The sequence below is a fragment of the Herpailurus yagouaroundi genome, unplaced genomic scaffold (genome assembly GCF_014898765.1).
Source record: "Herpailurus yagouaroundi ecotype Mexico unplaced genomic scaffold, PumYag 403, whole genome shotgun sequence".
NCBI lineage: Eukaryota > Metazoa > Chordata > Mammalia > Carnivora > Felidae > Herpailurus > Herpailurus yagouaroundi.
This window is the reverse complement of record NW_024412620.1, coordinates 1,483,990-1,504,921: the sequence shown is the minus strand read 5'-3', so window position 1 is coordinate 1,504,921 and position 20,932 is coordinate 1,483,990. Positions and strand designations below refer to the sequence as shown.

Genomic DNA, 20,932 nt, shown 5'->3' with positions numbered 1-20,932 from the left:
GAGATGAAAGCAGATGTTTAACAGAGATTGTGCAACTTTTACTGTCACCTTCTGAGACTCTTATTCTTAGTTAGAAACTCTTCTTTTACTTACCTTTTCGTCAGGAATCGTATTGGACATATCTGAATGATGAATCATAGCAGGTATTCCACCAAGGTCTCTAACTGCAGACCTAACCAACTGAAAATTTTTCTTCTCATTTTCTAGCAGTTCTTTGTATAGTTCTGAAGTGTTTTCTACTATGCAAATAAAAAAGAGATTAGACAGGTCCAGTCAAAAATCTCACACGGCAAAGAAAAACTTGAAACGTTCATCAGCCAAAAGGGACTAACCACGATCAAGTGCTTTAAGAGACAAATCCAGAGAACTTCCATCGGATTCAGAGGATGAATTTAACACCACTGAACCAGTCTGGGTGCATTCTACGGTCTGAGTAGTGCGCTGACATATAGCATCAAAAGGCACATAGTAAGGATGGTAGTGATGGATCAGGTAACATAACACACGCCCATCTGAGAAAGACACTGTAAAATTCTCCACCTGATGGAAATACCAGAAACATAATTAACTGGGATTATATAGTAATATAGGTTATTAGTGGTTTTACGGTCCATATTTCCTTTTAACAGCTGAGAATATCACATTAGGTGTTAATAGGACCTAGAAGAATACTATATTTATAGCCAAATTCTCAATTATAAAATTCTATTTCAAAAACAAAATTTGAGTGGCTCGGTTGGTTGAGTGTCCAACTTCGGCTCAGGTCATGATCTCCAGATTTCATGAGTTCGAGCCCTGAGGTGGGCTCTGTGCTGACAGCTCAGAGCCTGAAGCCTGCTTCGTGTCTGGGTCTCCCTCCCTCTCTCTTCCCCTCCCCTGTTCATGCTCTGTCTCTCTCTCAAAAATAAATAAACATGAAAAAAATTTTTTGATTATTGTGCTGGGAGAAATAGGATCCCTCAAAAACTTCGCGTCCTTCCTAGGGCCTGAGAATGTCACATTATTCAGATATAGACTCATTGCAGATTTAATTTGTTGAGATGAGGTCATACTGCAGTAGTGTGGGTTCTCAGTATCAGTATGTCTGGTATCCTTATATGGAGAGAGACACAGATGCAGACACAGGAAGATGCTATGTGAGAACAGAGGTGGAGATTGGAATAATATATCTGTAAGTGAAGGAATGTCAAGGATTGCCAGCAACACCAGAAGTTAAGAGAAAGGTTTGGAACACACTCTCTGCTAATCTTTAGTGGCTCTCTAATATTTAGTTAAAACATAGAAGATGATCCATCCATCTGACTTTTTTTCTATAACCAGAGTCGTTCAAGGTATAATACTTTACTATATTCAGTTACATGTATTCTGTATCATTTTTCTGGCTTCATATTCCCTACCAGATATTTTATTCATTTTTACATATTTACAATTAAAGGTATAGTTCACACAGAAATATAGTATCAGTCTAATAAAACACTCAACTTAGATTTTTTCCTCCTCCTTGTACCCAGCGGTCAGGTTCTCTATTGATCCTTCCTGCATGATGGGTTTATTTGAATTTACCTTTATAAAAAGGGTGTGATCCTTAGGTGTCCCAGTTTTATACAAGTGTCTCCTATTAAAACTCCTGACTAGAACAATTTTTCTTAGTAATTGTGCATTACACAATTGGTGACAGATTAAATACAGTTAAGTGAAAATATCCTCACTCATTTGAGGACCAGTTTGCTCATATATAAACTAAATTATTTAAGAAATGCAATGAAATATTTTAGGAATTGAAGTCTGACTTTAACCAAAATGTATTTAAAATGTATTTGTTTTGTAAAACAAAACAAAACAAAGAAACTTACCTTTTTATTATAGAAAGCACAAACAGCATTTACCCAATCCATCAACAGCTTTATGCTCTCACTATATCGTTCAAAGGAACCACTATTCCTTTTGTCTTTTTCCTTATCGATAATAGCATCAGAATGGCATGACAGTGCAGACGTTGTTTTCTTCAGACTCTGTGTGTGTTTTAAAAAGTCAATTTCTTCTTTCAACTGGTCTAAATTAAGGGAAATATCCACCTGAAACACACAAAAAAAGATAAGTCTCTTTATGTTTTTCATGTGTCATATGTAACCCACAAAAGTTAGTCTTTTCCTATGTTTCCTATAAACATAGTTTATGAAGCAGTGGAATGCATAGTGGTTAATGTGTGTCATGTGAATCACACAGAAGATTTGGGACCACACGATCCTGGGTTCTAGTCTCGTCTCTGCTTCCTATCAATAAGGTAACTTTTAGCTTTGGTTTTCTTACCTATTAGGTAATGACAACACCTACCTTACACGGGTGTTGTGAAGATTAAATTGGAATATATATAAAGCAATTACCACAGTTCCTGGGACAGAATAAACCCTAGTAATTTTGCTAGTCCTTATCTGATGCAAAATGCTTCTATAAATCAGTATTGAAAATTGACAAAAAGTGCAAAATTTACAAAATGTACAATACCTGAAAAGCAAATGCTATTTTCCAAAGTAACGCAAGAGTTTTTTCTCTGTGCCTATCCACAATATCCTTAGATAGGATTGCATTTCCTGTAAATGAAATCAGTTTGTTAGCACAATCTATGTATATATCAATTTTTGGTGAGAAGAAAAATTTTTATCTTTACTCAATTTTTACCATGTTCATCATTTAATTGAATTCCTCGTGATCTAAGAATTTGGAGAACAACGTCGACATTGTGCATCTTCTGAAGACGACTTATTGCAGGGATCCTGAGTTTCTTTGAGAGATTCCAGTCCCGTGTGAGAAGTTCCATGATTCGCCTAACAATAAAGGAATTTTCAGATGAGACTGTCATATAAAAATATATAGGAAAAGCCCCCTGCATCAAAAGATGGGTCTCAAACCATATCCCAAAATGTCATAAATAACCTGTCCTTACCTTCCCCACACTGAGATGCTAAGAATCTATCAGTGTATGATTGTCCTTATCACAGGAAAAAATAAACTTAACTTTGCTTTAAAAAACAAAAAAGAGGCGCCTGGGTGGCGCAGTCGGTTAAGCGTCCGACTTCAGCCAGGTCACGATCTCGCGCTCCGTGAGTTCGAGCCCCGCGTCGGGCTCTGGGCTGATGGCTCAGAGCCTGGAGCCTGTTTCCAATTCTGTGTCTCCCTCTCTCTCTGCCCCTCCCCCGTTCATGCTCTGTCTCTCTCTGTCCCAAAAATAAATAAATGTTGAAAAAAAAAAAAAGCACAAAAAAAACAGGGGTGCTTGCGTGGCTCAGTTGGTGAAGTTCTAGTCATATTCTCACAGTTTGTGAGATTGAGCCCCGTGTCGGGCTCCATGCTAATAGCATGGGATCTACTTGGGATTTTCTCTCTCCCTCTTTCTCTGCCCCTCCCTGGCTTGTGCTCTCTCTCTCTCTCTCTCTCCCTCTCTCTCTCAAAATAAATACAAATAAACTTAACCCCCCCCACACACATATAAAAACAAAACGAAATAAAATATATACGTAAGATGAAATTTATTTAAATACAGTTATCACCCACATAAATTTCCAACATTTAAAGAATTTTAGGTTAGAAAGATCCCAAAAAACTATCTGAAAACTGTTGCTTCATGGTTAGCAAATAAGAGTCATTCTCATTTTAAGCCTAGGGTTTGAGGTCTATGAACAAAATGTAAAAAAAAAAAAAAAAGATGAGACACACATAAATGAACACATGAACAAAATAACAGAGTTCTACAGGGAAAGGAAAGGAGAAAGTGTATTTATGGAGGGGCTACTGTATTCTACAAATCAAGGACGTGCTGTCTTTTCTTAGTCCTCACAGCAAATCCCACAATCAGGCATTATTATCCCACTTTTTTGCAGATGAAGGAACCAAAGCCCAGACAAATTAAGTAAATTGCTTGTGGTCACATAGCTAATAATGACAGAACTGAGATCAGAACTCAAACTCAGTTTTATCAAATTCCAAAGCCATCCTGGTATATATACCACATTATTGTAAAAATATGAACACCTATCTCAAAAAGACACATATACTCCAATTTAAATTCAAACCCCTAATATCATCTAGGTCACTAGTATTTTATCTACTAGACAATAATCAGTGTTTCTATAGAAAAAGCAAGCTTCAATGGATTATTATATATAGCTAAAATTTGGCAGAATTGTTTATAGAACCATAATTTCTAAAGGTTAGAAAGCAACTTAAGATCATTCCAGGTCAACTGCCCAATCAACATATGAAGCATTTCTGCAACAGTAGACCACCTCATCACCTATGGCATTAGTACATCAACCATTCTCAAGCATTGTCAAATAACTTCAAAGATCTATGATCATTTTGCTGACCCTGAAGAAAGTAGAAATCTGGTATGCATGGTCAAGTCTCTTAACTAGTGAGAGGTTCTGATCAAATAAAAAGCATCAATGTTCAATACTGCTAAGTCCTCAGTAACTCTTGTAAAAACATAAAAAAATGTCTGTCATTGTGGAAAATAGCACTAAACATGAAACCAATCACTGCCCCTCCTGGAAAGTGGAAAAAGTCTAAAAATGTGAATTCTTATTGGCCAGAAAACAGATGTGGCAGCTTGGATTTATGAAATGAACAAATTAAATACAAAAATAACATGTTAAACATTTTCAGCCAATGCACTAGCCTCTATGGAAACTGCTCAAGTAAGAGAAAGCTACAATAAAGTTCAAAAGCTATTACCTTGCTGTGAGAACATATGATCAGAAAAGAATGTTCATGGAAATTTAATTTAGAAGGAAGCATGTGACATGTATGTTGCTTTTGAAGAAGTGGGGATTTTTCCAGAGATCCCTTCCTCACAAATGTCAAATGTAACATAAATTTGGAGAGTTTCCTAAAAATAAGACAAATGTCTCCAATGTGGACATCTTAAAGCGGTCAACTATAGTACCATGCTCACGACCACTCCTTCCAAAGCAGGAACAGCACACTGAATTCACATAACAGCCAATTTCGAAGATTCTAGTTTGTTACTGACAGATGCTGTGTGCTTTGAAGCCAGACATCCTGAGTTTATGTCTCAATATCATGATATAAAACTTGGGCAAGGCCTGTCACTTCATCTTACTTTTCCTCATATGTAAAACAAGGTTACTAATACTGCTAGAATTGGTCCCAAGTGATGGAGTACTCATGAAATCATTGATGATACACGTGATACTTAAATGTTTGATATTTTAATTAGTTCCATGCTTGTCCCAACTCCTATTCTGGGGCATCAATAGTTCCTACTCACAGTGACCCTAGTCACTGCCAGCATGGAAAAAAAATGTGGACAGGAGACATGGTTTAAAATTGACACATTTTACCAAAGTGTTGGAGATATTTACCCCAAGTTTTTTAATCCTGAAATTTATTGCATTATATGAAAGAGCAGGAAAGACTGTAAATACAGAAAAGTGTTTTCTAGAAAATTTTAGTCTATTCCATTAAGGAAAATAATTCTATTTCTTATACTTACACAAGACGCACTCCACATTGCAAGTCTACAGCAAGATTTGTAACAGCAAAATCAAATTCATCAAATGGTGTCTGCACATGGTTAACAGGTAATCCCAAAAAGCTAAGGTGACGGGAAAGGTCACCTTCACCGCTTAGGAAGTCTCGTGAAAAAGCCAGAAGAATTTCTTTACTAGTCTATGGAGAAACAAGTTGCAGGTATTATATTCCAAGATTATAATTTTGTTTACAATAATAACAAATTCTTAAAATTCTGAGCATATAGAAATAAAGTAAAATTAATGGTAGTATAAAAAAAGTGTCAGGGCGTGCCTGGGTGGCTTAGTTGGTTAAGCGTCTGACTCTTGGTTTCAGTTCAGGTCATGATCTCAGAGTTCATGAGATTGAGCCCCACATCAGGCTCTGTGATGACAGTGCGGGGCCTGCTTGGGATTCTCTCTCTCTCTCTCTCTCTCTCTCTCTCTCTCTCTCTGCTCTTCCACTATTCCTGCATGTGTTCTCTCTCTCTCTCCCAAAATAAACAAATAAACATTTAAAGAAAAAAAGTGTCGGTTTTATATCATACAGTAATAATGAACATCTATTTCCAATTTAAGGCCTTGGAAAAAATTACTCATAATAATAGACTCCAAAAATTAGTATTAATTTTTTTTTTAATGTTTATTTATTTTTGAGACAGAGAGAGAGCATGAACGGGGGAGGGGCAGAGAGAGAGGGAGACCCAGAATCCGAAGCAGGCTCCAGGCTCGGAGCTGTCAGCACAGAGCCTGATGTGGGCCTCGAACTCATGGACTGTGAGATCATGACCTGAGCCAAAGTCAGACACTCAACTGACTGAGCCACCCAGGCGCTCCTGTATTAATTTGATAATATGCTAAATTAGGAGTGAAATCTCTCCCCAACCCAAAGTTAATTCCTCAGAAGTATAGTTTCATTGATTCTCAAATCAAAGTTAATAGGGTGTGCCGGTGAAAGGTCAACCATTAAGTTAGGTGGGGTTAAAACTACTAGTAAGACGGACTACACAGGCATTCCTATTCCACTCCAGAGTATCGTTCTTTGGAAAACTTCAAAGTTTTTAAGGAGAAAATACACAACAGAAACAAGCAAAAGTCTTAAATGTGAAATATAAAAGAAATGAAAACTATACCTTGAATTCAGCATCTTTACAGAAGAGACAAGGATCATGATCAATAAGTCTGGAGATTTTGGCATAATCAAGGAAACAAACCAACAACAACAACTTTTTCAATGTAAACTTAGACAAAGCTTCTTCATGACCTTCAATGAAGTACAAAAAAGCACAGCAAGTTAATCTGTGAAAGACAAGTTTCACCTGAAAATATAACAACATGCTAATAAAGAAAAGTAACAGTAAGCATAAATAGAACCCTATGTGCCTTTCTCAGTGTTTTATACATATGAATTCATGTACTACTCATAGTAACTCTATGAGGCAGGTATCATTTAATATTTCCAGTTCATAGAGGAGGAAACAGAGGCACAGAGATATCAAGTGATTTAGTCTATCTCATGCAACAAATATTTAATGAGCACCTACTATGCAGGTAGCATCCTGGGTGCCATATGTGGTAGCAAACTAAAACTACTATGATCTCCGCAGGCCTTACTGCCTACTTCTGGGGACAGGGTGAGTAGAGACAATAAAAAGGTAAAAATAATTATAGTGATGGAGGAAATGATGGGGAATGATGAGGGTAAAGAAAGGGAGGAGAGTAGAGAGAGGGACTGACTATTCATATTGGCAGCTCTAAGAAGGTAAAATTTAAACAGAGACAGGAAGAATAAGAAGACAACATTTATGCAGAGTGTGGAGAGGACGCCGTGGTGGCAGAACTACTTACCATCTCTATAGAGATGAGGAACACTGGGGTGTCTATACTCAGCGGCTATATCAGGATTCCAAAGTAAGCGATTCAGAATAAACACAGCCAACCCTGTGACATCACTGTTATCTTCCAAAGATATGAGTTCTCCATAAATTGTCTGAAAAGAAATTAAAAGCTAAAGTCAAGACTATGTTACCTTTAAGAAGCAAAGGGATACAAGAGGGGGAGGGCAGACTATGATCTTCTAAGGATCTTCTAATGTTCTATTTTCTAAATAGTATGTAAATAACATGGATATTTGCCAAATAACTTCTTTAAACTGTGTATATGTTTTGTGCAGTTTTTAGTGCATATAGTGTATGATGAAAAAAGGCAAAAGCTCAAGGCTAAGATAAATTCTTAAGTATCTGACAAGTGATATTTACATTTTAATGTTTTCCTTTAAAGAACTATCAAATGTTTGGGGTGACTGGGTGGCTCAGTTGATTAAGTGACTGATTTCAGCTCAGGTCATGATCTCATAGTTTATGAGTTCAAGCCCTGCATTGGGCTCTGGGCTGATAGCTCAGACCCTGGAGCCTGCTTCGTATTATGTCTCCCTGTCTCTCTCTGCCCCTCCCCTGTTCACGCTCTCTCAAAAAGAAACAAACATTAAAAAAAACCCAAAAACTACCAAACGTAGGCATATTGTTCAAATTCAATTAGAATTGTTGCGCTAAGTATATCATGAAGGTACAACAGAAACGAAAATATTCAAAATTTTCTAATAGTCAACACGTGGAAACTCATCTGCAAATAATCTAAGATAACAATTTGGGAAGTTCAGATCCATTTATAATTAATGATTTAAATACGAAATTAGTTTAACATCAACATGCCTAGTTTAATGATTTTTAAAGTGATTAGAAAAAACTAAAAACATATCAAATTATACCCTATAACCTTACGTTAACAAAATATGGAGATAAAAGCATAGGAAGTATATGTCAAAATAGAAAAACTGCATTTTTATTTACTTATGTTTTTTGCCTTTGATGTTTTCTTAAAATCCTCAAAGGTTATGCCCACTACCAGAACTTGAAGGTGTGGCGGTGAGGTAAAATATTTTGTTCACAAGGACTCATCCCTCCCTTCCCTTTAAAAGGATTGTACATCCCCACCAACTGCCATGGACTTGCTGTCCTAGTTCATTTATGTTTGGCCAAATAATGTGCTCTGGCCGGTGGAATACGCGCATTTTATCCAAGCAGAAGTTTTAAAAGGCATTAAGTTTCCACCTAAGCCTCTTGCTTTTTACCTTTGGCACAAAATGCTGTGTCCCAAATAGAGGGATTATACTCCAGTTAAGGTTCTAGAGTTATTTGACTTGTGAAGCAGAGCTGGTCGATACGTAATTTTCTGATTAACGAAGTATACTACACTGAAATAAGAAATCTCAGCAATGACACTATCCAGCTGTATGACCACTGTAAGCTTATCATTTGTTCTCTTTGTGCCACAGCTTCTTGATAAATAAGAGCCAAATTATTGCTAACAATTCCTTTCAGTCCCAAAGATCATTCTATTCCAACACCTGGAATAAGCTGAAGAACAGAGTATCTCACATGACAATGGCAAAAAGCCTAAAGAAAATGTAAAAGTGTACCATAAAAGACGAAAGAAATCTATAAACACAGAGAGGATGTTTTAAATAAAATCATATTTTTAATTTACAACCGCTAAGGTCCTTTCCATTCAGTTTTAAAATCCTAAGTATTATTGAGCTATGCACCAAGTGAAAAACTCAAATTCAACGTTTTTATGGGAAGAGTTACATCAACATGGCTACAAGTTTGGACTCTGGCATCAGACTGGCATAGTCTCAAATCCTGACTACTAGTTGGCATCTGGCATGTTACTTAAAATCTAAGGTTCAGTTTTGTCAGTGAAATGGAAATAGTAATACACACCTCATTGGGTTTTGAAGAGGCTTCAATTATTTGAAATATATTTAAAATGGCCCGGTATGATCATTTGTAAAAGCTCAAAAAAGAGTTTACTATACCTGTTATTATATCAAGTACCAAACTATTGATATTTAAGAAAACTACCAGGAAAGTTCTTTTGTGATGACATGGCAATAATACATAATGGCATGATCTAATTACCTAATGAGTATTTATTAAAGGACCTTAAATTTTATACTCAAAGATCAATTAAACTAACCAAATGACTTTATAAGTGAAACTACATTTTATTAAAGAATCTATTAAAAATATATAATAAAAAGTCTACTAAAGGAATATATAATAAAATATATATATATAATATACACAATAAAAGTATATAATAAAAAGTTTTAAAAATAATTTAAAAAATTTACAGTATACTTTCTTTAAAGTATATCATTTCAAAAACTGAAGTGTATATACTCACCTCTAGGCCGATACGTAGCCACAAAGGATTATATGATAACAGCCAATTCAGGACTTTCTGCCGTTCTCCTGAAATGCATGTGAAAAGCAAGTAAGCTCAGACCAATAATCAAATAGAGACAATAAATAAAATTTTATGGAGAGAAATCAGTGGAAAAAAGAGATAATTACATACATGAAATCAATTAATTTAAACATATATCCATTCTTAAATATATATTGATCATATTAAAGTGTATAAGATGGTGGGCAGCAAAGCGAAATCATGTACAAATCTGACTCTAAAATACAAAATCTCAAGTGTTTTCAACGAACTAATCTCAAGATTTCTATATCTTCTTACCCACATCTTTCCAGAGGTGTCTATCTTTTCGAACAATCAACCGCCTAGCTTCAATTTCAATTTCAAGCTTCTTAATAGCTTTGACCATGTTTTCAGAAGTAAATAAACGACATGCTGCCCGACGTAATCGATTCAGCCGGCACCGAGCAGTGTAAGCTCTGAGAGACATTTCATCTTTTGTAGGAGCTCTAGCAACACTGATTTTATGTTGACTCTCCACTCCCAAAAGAAGAGTAGCAGCATTTACTGGGTAAAAACAAAAGGAAGAATGTTTCCGGTGAAACTATAGATCCATATCCTTAAATCCAGCAATACATGCAATTTAAGATGGCCAGAATAGGATTTCTTCTCTGCTCCTTACAAGCTTGCTCTTCTCTTTCCTATCTCAAAATATGAGTGTCACTCTTCACTCAATACCGTGGGCCATTCTATCATCGCAACCTGGAGCTCTACCTGCAAAATGGATCCCAAGTCTAACGTGAGAGTTCCTTCTAGCGCTATCCACCACTATTATCCAAGTTCAAACACTATCAATCAACTCTAACCTAGACTAAAATAGTCTCCTAACTGGTTTCTCTGTTTCCATCCTCTGCATAAATTAAAAGCAAAAAAAAGTCTCTTAAAGAACATGACTTTAAAAAACTCAATTAAATTTTGAAATGCAATTTGAAATTTTATAAAACACATTTTCTCCCAAGAGAACTAAGTATCAGGCTGTGTTTACTTCTGGAGAAAAAGAAAAGCAGCCTTAGAGATCATCTAATCAAAGGGCTTTTAGTGGGAAAATCCTATATATCGTTCTTTAACAAATATAGACTGGCCTCTCCCTGAACACTGTAACAGTGGAGAAACCATCATCTTAAAGACAGCCTATGCGATGGCTTGGCAATTTAAATGTTTACAAAGATTCTTCCTTATCTTGAGTTGAACTGATCCCTATCATTTCTATGCAAGAGTAGCACAAGTTAAGTTTCCCTTCCTCTCAGGAAAAAAGCCTTCAAATGTTTGAAGGACAGCATGTTTCCATCTTGCTCTACATCTGAGCTTTCCCTTTTCCAGAACAAACACTGAGATGTTTCTCCATATCAACTGGTTTTAAGATTCCTCAAAATTCTGTAGTCTTCCTACACACATCTCAAACTAAGGTATGTGAAAGTGGAGACAAAAAAAGAAAAAAAAGGGAAGACAATATGCCTGAAAGGATCAGGTCATGTAACGCTATTAGATTTATTCACCAGGACATTACACTTTATTAATGTGGTTAAGATTGAATTGGATTTCTTAGTAGTCATGTTTCACTGTTAATTCAGACTGAACTTGCATTAAAATAAAACTCATTCCCCTGAAAGGCTGGAATTGAATTGGCTGATGAACAAGAATGGTAAGCAAAAAGAAAAAAAAAAAGTTTAGTACTTCCAGTACAGAATTCCCTAAAAATTCTCACTTATATGAATCTTTAGCATTCATGTCAATGAATTAGTGAGCTATGCCATTAACTATAATATATATGTATAATTAAAAAAATGAAAATTCATGTTAAAAACTATCTGTTAAAACAGTATTATTTAACTTAAACATTAATTTAATGTTTACCTTCAGAAATATTTGTTTTTACAGTGAAGTCATCAGGAGTTAATATAAAATTTAGCCACCAAGTGAAGCCCTGCTCCTGCTTTTCCTTCCAGCGTTCATCATAAAACATGTTCTTTGCAGCAAACGGCATTGGGTGTCTAGGAATATCTATGAATACAATTGGTTTATTGCATGAGAAGTTCTCTTTTACGTTATTATGCAATATATAGCAAAAGACCATTTTTCCTAGCAAAACCACCTTTAAAACACTGAACAATATTCGCTTTTCCACTATTTAGTGCAAACAGTTGAAAGCGTTTTAGGTACAAAATATAATCAAAGTTTAAAGGGAAAAAGTAGAGCTGTACCTCCTGGTTATTTATTTATTTTAAAAAAATTTTTTTAACGTTTATTTATTTTTGAGACACAGAGAGACAGAGCATGAACAGGGGAGGGTCAGAGAGAGGGAGACACAGAATCTGAAACAGGCTCCAGGCTCTGAGCTGTCAGCACAGAGCCCGACGCAGGGCTCGAACTCACGGAACGCGAGATCATGACCTGAGCCGAAGTCGGCTGCTTAACCGACTGAGCCACCCAGGCGCCCCATCTCCTAGTTATTTAAAAATCCTAAGTTACCTGAGTCAATTTCACCGAAGTCTGAGAAAATATCCTAATTGTTATCTGAATACACATTTTAAAATGCCTTGAGGCTTTAATGCAACAAAAAAGTATCAATTCATTTCCATTTCAAATGTCATTCATGCTTCATTCCATGGCAGTTTTTCAGTGACTTTAAAGATAGTAAACACTTACCTGTTTTTAATGGTTTTATGAAGGTCAGAGTAGACTGTGCCACAGCAACAACGGGTTTTGTCCTTTTGTTTGTTTTAGAATGAGGAGTTCTATATACTAATGAATCTAAAATAAGTTAGAAAGTAGAATAATAGCATTAAAAATGAAATAAGTTCCATAAATGAACTGTCTTAAAGTTAAATTTGGTTCTTCAGTATCACATCCATTTAGCAAATACTGAATAGCTACTAGGTACCCCGTACTACGCTATGAACTTGGTGGTCAATAAAACCTACATCTGGAAGTTCTACACCAGAAGTTACACTTTATCTTGTGTGCCTATAGAAGCTACGAGTCACATTCAATCACAATTTATTTTATGTATATATTGCAGATTCTATGCTAGGTACTGAGAATGCAGAATTGAGATACGGCCCCACCCCTTAGGAAGTTCTCAGTCTAGTACAGAAGTTTAAAAGGAATTACAATATAATACACAAAGGAAAAATACAACATTTAAGCAGCAATGAGAACAAGGAGAAGGGACAGCTAACTTCAGTTAAAAGGGCAGGACAGCCTTCCTAAATGGGAATACACTTGAGCGGACTCTTAAAAGTGGAAGCTAGGCATGAGGCATGTGGCCTGTTGACAGAAGAACTGCAATGTGCCTGAATAAAAAATACATATCAGAAAAACAATACAAGAAGAGGTTGAAAGAAGTAGAAAAGACTTCAATCATAGTAAAAATAATAGTGGCAGCTAATGTTTGAATGCTTTGCTGCAGGCACTAGCATAGTCTTTTAATATAGAATACCTCATGCAATTATCCCAGAAAACCTATAAGAAGTGTATTATTGTTATTATAGGTTTTCTATAAAAATAGGTTTTGGTTTTATATAATTAGGATACTGGAGCTTAGAACAATTAAGCAAGTTGGTCAAAGTCACACAAGCTAGTAAGTGGCAGAGTTGGGCACTGTAGTCCCAGAGCCTGCACTATTAGTCAGTTGGAAGTACCTGGTATGCCAATGAAAGACTCAAATCTAGGAGGTGACGCCACCATTTACATTTTAGAAAACAGTGGCCAACGGAATAAAAGGGATCAAGACTAGAGATAGAAAGCTAAGAGGAAGCTATTATAGTAGCGCAAGTTAGCTACTATGAGAATTTAAATTAAAACAGAAGCAGTAGAGACAAATTAGAAAGAGTCATTCTAATAGAACCTACAAGCCTTAACAACCACTGGCTAGGCAGGTGATAGAAGAATGAGAACTGCAGATGATGTCCAGGTTATCTAACCCAGGGAACCGAGGGAGACAGTAGGTGGTACCTACAAAGAAAAGTATGATAAGAGTCACAGTGGCAAAGTGATATCGTTTCTAGGTTGATATAGGTTATATCAGGATAGCAGTTCACTTCCTCAAAAGCAAGTTTCATCAGATTATACACCTGCTAAATATGAAGAGCTAATAAAAAACAGCAGAGGGCAAACTATGCCCCACAGGCAAAATCCAGCCACTTCTGTACAGTCGACAATCCAAGAATAGTTTTTACATTTGTAAAAAGTTGAGAAAAAATCAAAATGACTGTATTTCACGACACTTGAAAATTACATGAAATGCAAATTTCAGTGTACATAAATAAAATTTTATTGGAACACAGCTGCACTTATTCACTTACACATTGTCTATGGCTCTTTCTCCTTCTACAATAGTGGCGGTCTGGTAGTTGCAATAGAGACCATTTGGCCTGCAAAACCTAAATTTTTATTATCTGGATCTTTAGAGGAAAAGTTTGCTTAGTTTTGATTTAGAAGGATTGCAAATCTTCGCCAATTGTGAAAATAAGGAACACAGTCAATTGTGACATGATAGTTATTAGGTTCTGAGTTTCTTTGTGTTTGAACCTTTCAAACATTAAGAGGAAAAAAATCCTCATTCTGAAACATTGCAGAAGCTAGTCCCTCTGCCTGGAGTCATTTTATCCTTTGAGCAGCCTTTCCTGGAACCATCTCACAGCTCCTCGCCATTCACAAAAGCCAAGTAAAGTGCCTCCATTTCTGTGCTTTCGTGATTCCCTGTGCATAGCTCAGTCAGAGGACTGAGATAACTTGAACACAGAAACTCTACCTTTTCTCCCTCATATCCATAAAGCCTAGAACAATGCATAGCACACAGCAGGCACCTTATAAATACTGAACAAATGCATCTAGGAAAACTGTCTTCTTTCTCTGCTCTCCTAGGTTCATCAGAATAGAAAGAAGAGTCAGGCATTCTTAGTGACTTACCATGCTCTCATATAGGCTCATAAATCAGATACTCAGCGTGTCTAATTCTTTCTAAACCCTGCAAAGAGGCTCAACTAGGTGGCCACCTTAAAGAAACTATAGGTTCAAATGTCAACACTTCAGTGGCTTATTTAGTAAGTCATTCATTCATCACTTATTGTACACCTTGTAGAAAATAAAAAAGGTATATATGTACGTTCCTTATTCTCAAGGAATTTGTTACCTGGTCAGATAATATCTATAGGAAACAAGAAAACAACACAGGCAAAGAAACAGAGTTTACAGGTACATACAAGATGTCATATACGCTGAATTCAAATTTGCTTAGGGAAGGTAACTAGCGGCAAATTCGTCAGGGAGTAGAGTTAATAAAAGTTGATTATAGTACTTGAAATAAATGAAAGATGTGAATTACTGAGGAAAAAAACAGGTAAGAATGGAAGAAGACACGTGGTCAGAAACAAGACAAGGATGCCCACTCTTGCCACTTTTATTCAACATAGTATAATTGGGCAAGAAAAAGAAATAACAGTTATTCAATTTAGAAAGAGAGAGGTAAAACTGTCACTATTTGCAGATGAAATATTAAATACAGAAAACCCTAAAGACTCCAACATAAAACTGTTGGAATAAACGAACGCAGGAAAGATGCAGGATACAAAATCGATATATGAAAATCTGTTGCATTTCTATACACTAACAACAATCAGAAAGAGAAATTAAGAAACAATTCCATTTACTATTGCATCAAAAGAATAAAATGTCTAAGAATAAATTTAACCAAGGAGGTGAAATCCTGTACACTGAAAACTGTAAGACACTGATGAAAGAAACTGAAGACAAAACCAAACAGAAAGACATTCCAGGCTCATGGATTTAAAGAATCAACATTGTTAGAATGTTCATGTTATCCAAAGTAATCTACAGACTCAATGAAATTCCTACCAAAATTCCAAAGGCATTTTTTACCGGAATAGAACAATCTTAAAATTTCCATGGAACCACAAAAGCCCCGAAATAGCTAAAGCAAGCTTGAGAAAGAAGAACAAAGCTGAAGGCACAACACTCCGAGATTTCAAAGTACTGCCTTCGTTGCTACTGGAAAATAAGACTATAGAGAAGCCAAAGGTGAAAACAATGTCTGTTAGTAGGCTCTGCAATGACACAGACTAAATCAGGTGCCACTGGAAATGGTGAGAAGTGATCAACTCCGTATTTGGAAGAAAGAGAAGATACAATTTGTTGTTCGGAGTACCTGGGTGGCTCAGTTGGTTAAGCATCAGCCTCTTGGTTTTGGCTCAGGTCATGATCTCACGGTTCCGGAGTTCTAGCTCCACATCGGGCTCTGCGCTACCTGGGATTCTCTCTCTCTCTACCCCTCTGGCTGTCTCTCTCTCAAAACAAATAAACTTAAAAATTTTTTTTAACATTTATTCATATTTTTTGAGAGATAGAGCGAGCGAGTGAGCAGGGGAGGGGCAGAGAGAGAGACACACAGAATCTGAAGCAGCTCCAGGTTTTGAGCTGTCAGCACAGGATCCGATGACAGGCTCGAACTCATGAACCATGAGATCATGACTTGAACCAAAGTAGGCTGCTTAACCGAATGAGCCATGCAGGAGCCCCGATAAATGAACTTAAAAAAAAGAAAAGAATTTGTTGATGGACTGAATTTGGAATCAGACAGACTGTCTGAATTTATAAAGAAAAGCTGGGAGAGAAAGACACTTAAGGACATTTACAAGGTTTGGGCCTGAGATGAGAGGTCACAGTAGCAAGTGTTGTGATGGAAGCAACATGCCAGGTATGTGTATCATGGAAGAGGGGACAGTAAAGGTTTGGCTTTGGACAAATTAAAGATGCTCACTAGACAGTGAAGCAAAAGCATTACATGTTGGATAAATGAGTCTACAGATTAGAAGTCCATCCTAAAGATACAAAATTGGGAGGATGCCATGTATGGACAGCACTGAAAGCTAGGAGATGGAATGAGATCATTAACAGAATGAGTAAAAGTATGAAAAAGGTTCAATGACTAAGCCTTCACTTACTCCAGGATTTAGAGGCCGGGATGATAAAGAGCACTGAACAAGGAAAACCAAGAAGCAGCCAGAGAAATAGGAAGAGAACCAGGAGAGAGAGGGGATGGCAGAATAAAGCGTTCCAAGAAGGCAGAGGCTCAAAGCATCCAAGAGTTTGCTAAGAGTTCAAGATGAAGATTGAGAAATATCTACTGGATTTAACAGTAGGGAGGTATCGAGGACCTTGATAAGAAAGGTTTCAGTGAAGTCGTCAAAAGCTCATTGAAGTGCGTTCAAAAAATAGGAGAGGAATTGGAAACAGCTAATACAAGCAACTTTCTAAGTGACTTTTTTGCGTAAAAAGCACCTTTTAATTCATGTTTACACAAAAAAAAGTGTCCATATCTCAGCGAACTATCACAAAGTGAATACTTAGGTACTTGCAAGGAGTTTTGCTCAAAGGAAAGCAGAAGAATGGAGCAGAGGCTGCAGGAGGGATAAGTGGTATCAATAAGAGGTGTTTTTGTTTTTGTTTTTGTTTTAAGAGATGGAAGTAATAACAGCATATTTGTATCAGAAATGACCCATTAGAGAGTAAAAAAATTAAGATATGAGACAGAGAAGACAATTGCTAAAGCAACGTCCTTGGGTAGAAGGGCACAGAATCTGCTGTGTGCACAGGATCTGTGTCAGCACAGGGCCTGCTTGGGATTCTGTCCCTCTCTTTCTCTGCCCCTTCCCTCCACTCTCTCAAAAATAAACATTAAAAAATACTGTATTGATTATAATTATTTGGTGTAATTGTTATGAGTATTAAATGAGGTAATAGTACAGCACTTACAACTGGGTCTGACAGAACACATGCTCAGTAAATATTACCTCCTATTATCAACGATGAGAGAGGAGGAATGAGAGGTGTTAGAAGTTTCAGGAGAAAAGAACGGAGGGATAAGATAGTCTACAGTAAATCGATATAAGCCAATAAATCCAAAAAGATGTAGCCAAAAAGAGTTAAGGGCTTGCTTGAAATTAGTGGTCAATTAAAGACCAACCAGCAAGGTTCAAGCACAGAGCAGAGAGGGTTGGATTGGGATGGAATTTCCTAGGCAAATACAACGAGGGAGAAGAGGGATGAATTAAATGATGATGCTGAGTTACGGAATCCAGGCTGTATAAGTAGGAAAGTAAGGACATGTCAGAGTGAGGACTGTGGAAACCATGATAGATTAAAGGATTGTGAGTGTATGAAGAGGAGAAAAAATGTTGGAGCTGGGTTTCAAGAGAAAATGCTAAAATCACAGAGATGGTGATTGGAGATTGGAGTTTGGAGACTTTTAGGAGAGTGTGGCCTAGGTACGTTGGAATCAAAAGGCCAGAATATTGAAAGGATACACTACAAGGATTTTGAAATCATAAAGGATAATGACGGTAGTTTTGGAGAAGCCAAATGTAAAAATCTTGAGAGTAATCTTTTACTGTAACAAGGAAGAACATGGGTGGAAGAGAATGAAAAATGAGCTTCAAGCTGTTTTGTTGCTGTTTGTTTTTTGTTTGTTTTTCAAGAAAGAAAGGAGAAACAATAGTTGATGTGAGAAGGAAGGTGGTCCACTATTCCATTAAGAGGCCCAAGGTCAGAGGAATACGGAAGAAAACAGACATAACTTGAGAAGGTGGCAATGAAAACAGTGTTTTCAGGGGAGAGCCACGTTTCAGCAAGGTAAGAAACTGAGGGAATGTTTAGAAAAGATAATGCTAATGAAAGAGAGTAAGTCCAGAGGGCACAGACACTTGAAAGAGCTGGAGAGATATAGAAAACGGTTCAAATTAAGGAAGGGACGTTCAAAGAGAAATGAGATAATACAGATGTGTGATACTTCCTAGGAGCTCTAGGATTCTTTTAAATTATCTGTTAAATAAGTAGAGTGGTTTGTTTCCCTTCCTGGACCTTAACTACCATGAGGTAATTTGGGTTAAAAGGGCATGATGGAATTAGTCCTGTTTTTGAGGTAGTCTTGGTGGCCCAGTTGTACTGGGGAAGGAACAATGACATTTTTCCCAAAGGAATGTAGAGCTCTGGGGCTCTATGTTGCTAATTAATGGCTAAGTAAAGGCTGAGGGAGAATAATGTCATGAGGTACACAGAGTATGTAAAGACAACTTCTGCATTTTCTCAGATGGTAATATGGGATCCAGGGACACCACTAGCTCTTCCAGTCAGGGCTGGACTAAGGTGAGGCAAGTGAAGTACTTTCCCCTGGGTGTAAAACTTGAGGTGGGTACCAAGTAACTGGGGTAATCAAGGTAAATATTTTAATGCAGTATTTTTTTTTTACATTAAAATTAAGGCAAAAACATCATAATGAACAAAATATCAAAGTTTAAGTAAGAACAAAATCAAAAGGATTTTAGAATTCAGCCCCACCCTTTTCCATCTTGTACGAAGCAAACTGGTAAACGAAAAGTACAACTTAATGCAAGCTTATCAACAGGACATTTACTAAACCAAAAGAAACAGAAAATATGCTCCTTATACGTACACTTTCATTAAAGATTTTACAAACAAGACTCACCCGTTTTCTTCCTCAGGTTTGATTTCTCTCTGTAGCTAATATGTTTTGAGATGGGTGTTATCATCTTTTTTGTTTTTTTAACAGTTGCCATTTTAGATTCCACGGGAGAAAAATGGATTCTTTTGATTTCTCGTACTTCTGTATGTTCTGTAACCGTGACTCTCACATTTGCATCTTCCTTGTTTCCCTCACTCTTTCTTTTGCGAGCGACTAAAGCAGTCTTTGAGGAAGGAATTACTGCATTTTTATAACTCTTAGGTTTACTGAACACTGGATCTATAACTGGAAGACAAGACTGAAAACCACTTTTCTCTTTTTGAGTATCTGTTGGTTTTTCAAATTCACCTGCAACACTGTTGAGACATCTTTTTGCCTTTGGTTTATTGGCCTCAGTTTGGTTTTCTCTGCTACAAATGGATTTGCTTTTAGTAACAGTGGCAGAAAGTATTGGGCGTCTTGTACGTTTATCATGGCTGTAACTAGAAATATTCTGAGTTACAGAAAATTTAGGCTGATTTTTTGTAAAACTGTAGCAATCTGACTTCATTTCTAAAGTTTTGGACTCTTCAAAAATAGCTTCAGGAGATTGTGAACCCTGACATTCATGAAAAAAAGTTAAAACTCCATTTGTTCTCTGATCTTGAGGAGACTGTGAGACCTGAGAATTTTTATTTGATGATGATAATTTACGTGTTTGCTGAGACATACATATATATGCCATATTATCTTTTACAAATTGATTTGGGGACAGAATTGGGTTAATTGACTCTGGTTCTAGATCCTGTTTTAGTCCATAATTGTCATTTATGAAAGAATCTGGACTTAAAATTGTCCGGTAAGTTTTATGTGCAGTTTTTGATTCCAAATGCACAGGACTTGAATTATCTTTCCTAAACGTATCTGATGAAAGACATGTAGCTACCTCTGGTTCATTATTAGCTGCATGGCTGTTATTTACAAAGGAATCTGGACTTAGAAAATTTCCTTGGCTTTGTGTAATGTTCAAAGTTGAACAACAGGTCGGGGTAAGAATAAGCTTACTATTCTCTTCAATTTGGCCACTCATATTATGTATGGAGCTAAAGGAAGTTTCACTTGTCACTTTCTCATTAAAATTAAAATCTTCCGAGCCATCGGCACCTTCTACTTTCAACAATTCCCCGTTTTCACATGCGTGAAGAGATGTGTATGTAGTAGATCGACGTACAGAAAGAGGCAAGGACGTGTCACCATGGCATTCTTTGAAAATGGGACTAATAGGTGATATTGGTATTTTATTTTCTTCAAGGCTTAAAGAATTGTTTTCTGTTAGGAAACAGCCTTCTTTCATAGCCAAATTTTCACAGGCTTGTAGTGGGCTCCGAACTCTGTCAGCTTTTTGGGAAACACAAAATGTTGTATTAACATTTTGAATATAGGAATTCCTCTTATCACTTGAAGAAGTTGACATTTTCTTCTTATTAATTGTATCCCAAAGACTCCTCTGCAAAAATAAGCAAAACATACAGATTAGGTTGACAGCTACTGAAAATTACCTTTAAATTAGCAATATCAGACATGTTACTTTTAGACT

At 36.6% G+C, this 20,932-nt stretch overlaps 1 protein-coding gene across 3 annotated transcripts in view; it reads right to left on the bottom strand.

The window, feature by feature from the left end:
- The window catches only part of ASPM (assembly factor for spindle microtubules), a 53,229-nt gene that overhangs the window by 29,272 nt on the left and 3,025 nt on the right, over positions 1-20,932 (bottom strand). For 2 of the 3 annotated variants that reach the window (XM_040463532.1, XM_040463534.1), the window contains exons 3-15: positions 19,360-20,842; positions 12,504-12,608; positions 11,712-11,858; positions 10,119-10,364; positions 9,777-9,844; positions 7,377-7,518; positions 6,662-6,792; positions 5,513-5,688; positions 2,680-2,825; positions 2,506-2,591; positions 1,854-2,075; positions 333-540; positions 94-239 (exon numbers count right to left, since the gene is read on the bottom strand). In XM_040463532.1, coding sequence (XP_040319466.1) covers positions 94-239; positions 333-540; positions 1,854-2,075; positions 2,506-2,591; positions 2,680-2,825; positions 5,513-5,688; positions 6,662-6,792; positions 7,377-7,518; positions 9,777-9,844; positions 10,119-10,364; positions 11,712-11,858; positions 12,504-12,608; positions 19,360-20,842 — 3,306 coding nt within the window. The remainder of the gene's footprint in view (positions 1-93; positions 240-332; positions 541-1,853; positions 2,076-2,505; positions 2,592-2,679; positions 2,826-5,512; positions 5,689-6,661; positions 6,793-7,376; positions 7,519-9,776; positions 9,845-10,118; positions 10,365-11,711; positions 11,859-12,503; positions 12,609-19,359; positions 20,843-20,932) is intronic. The other variant, XM_040463533.1, reaches the window with a different exon arrangement.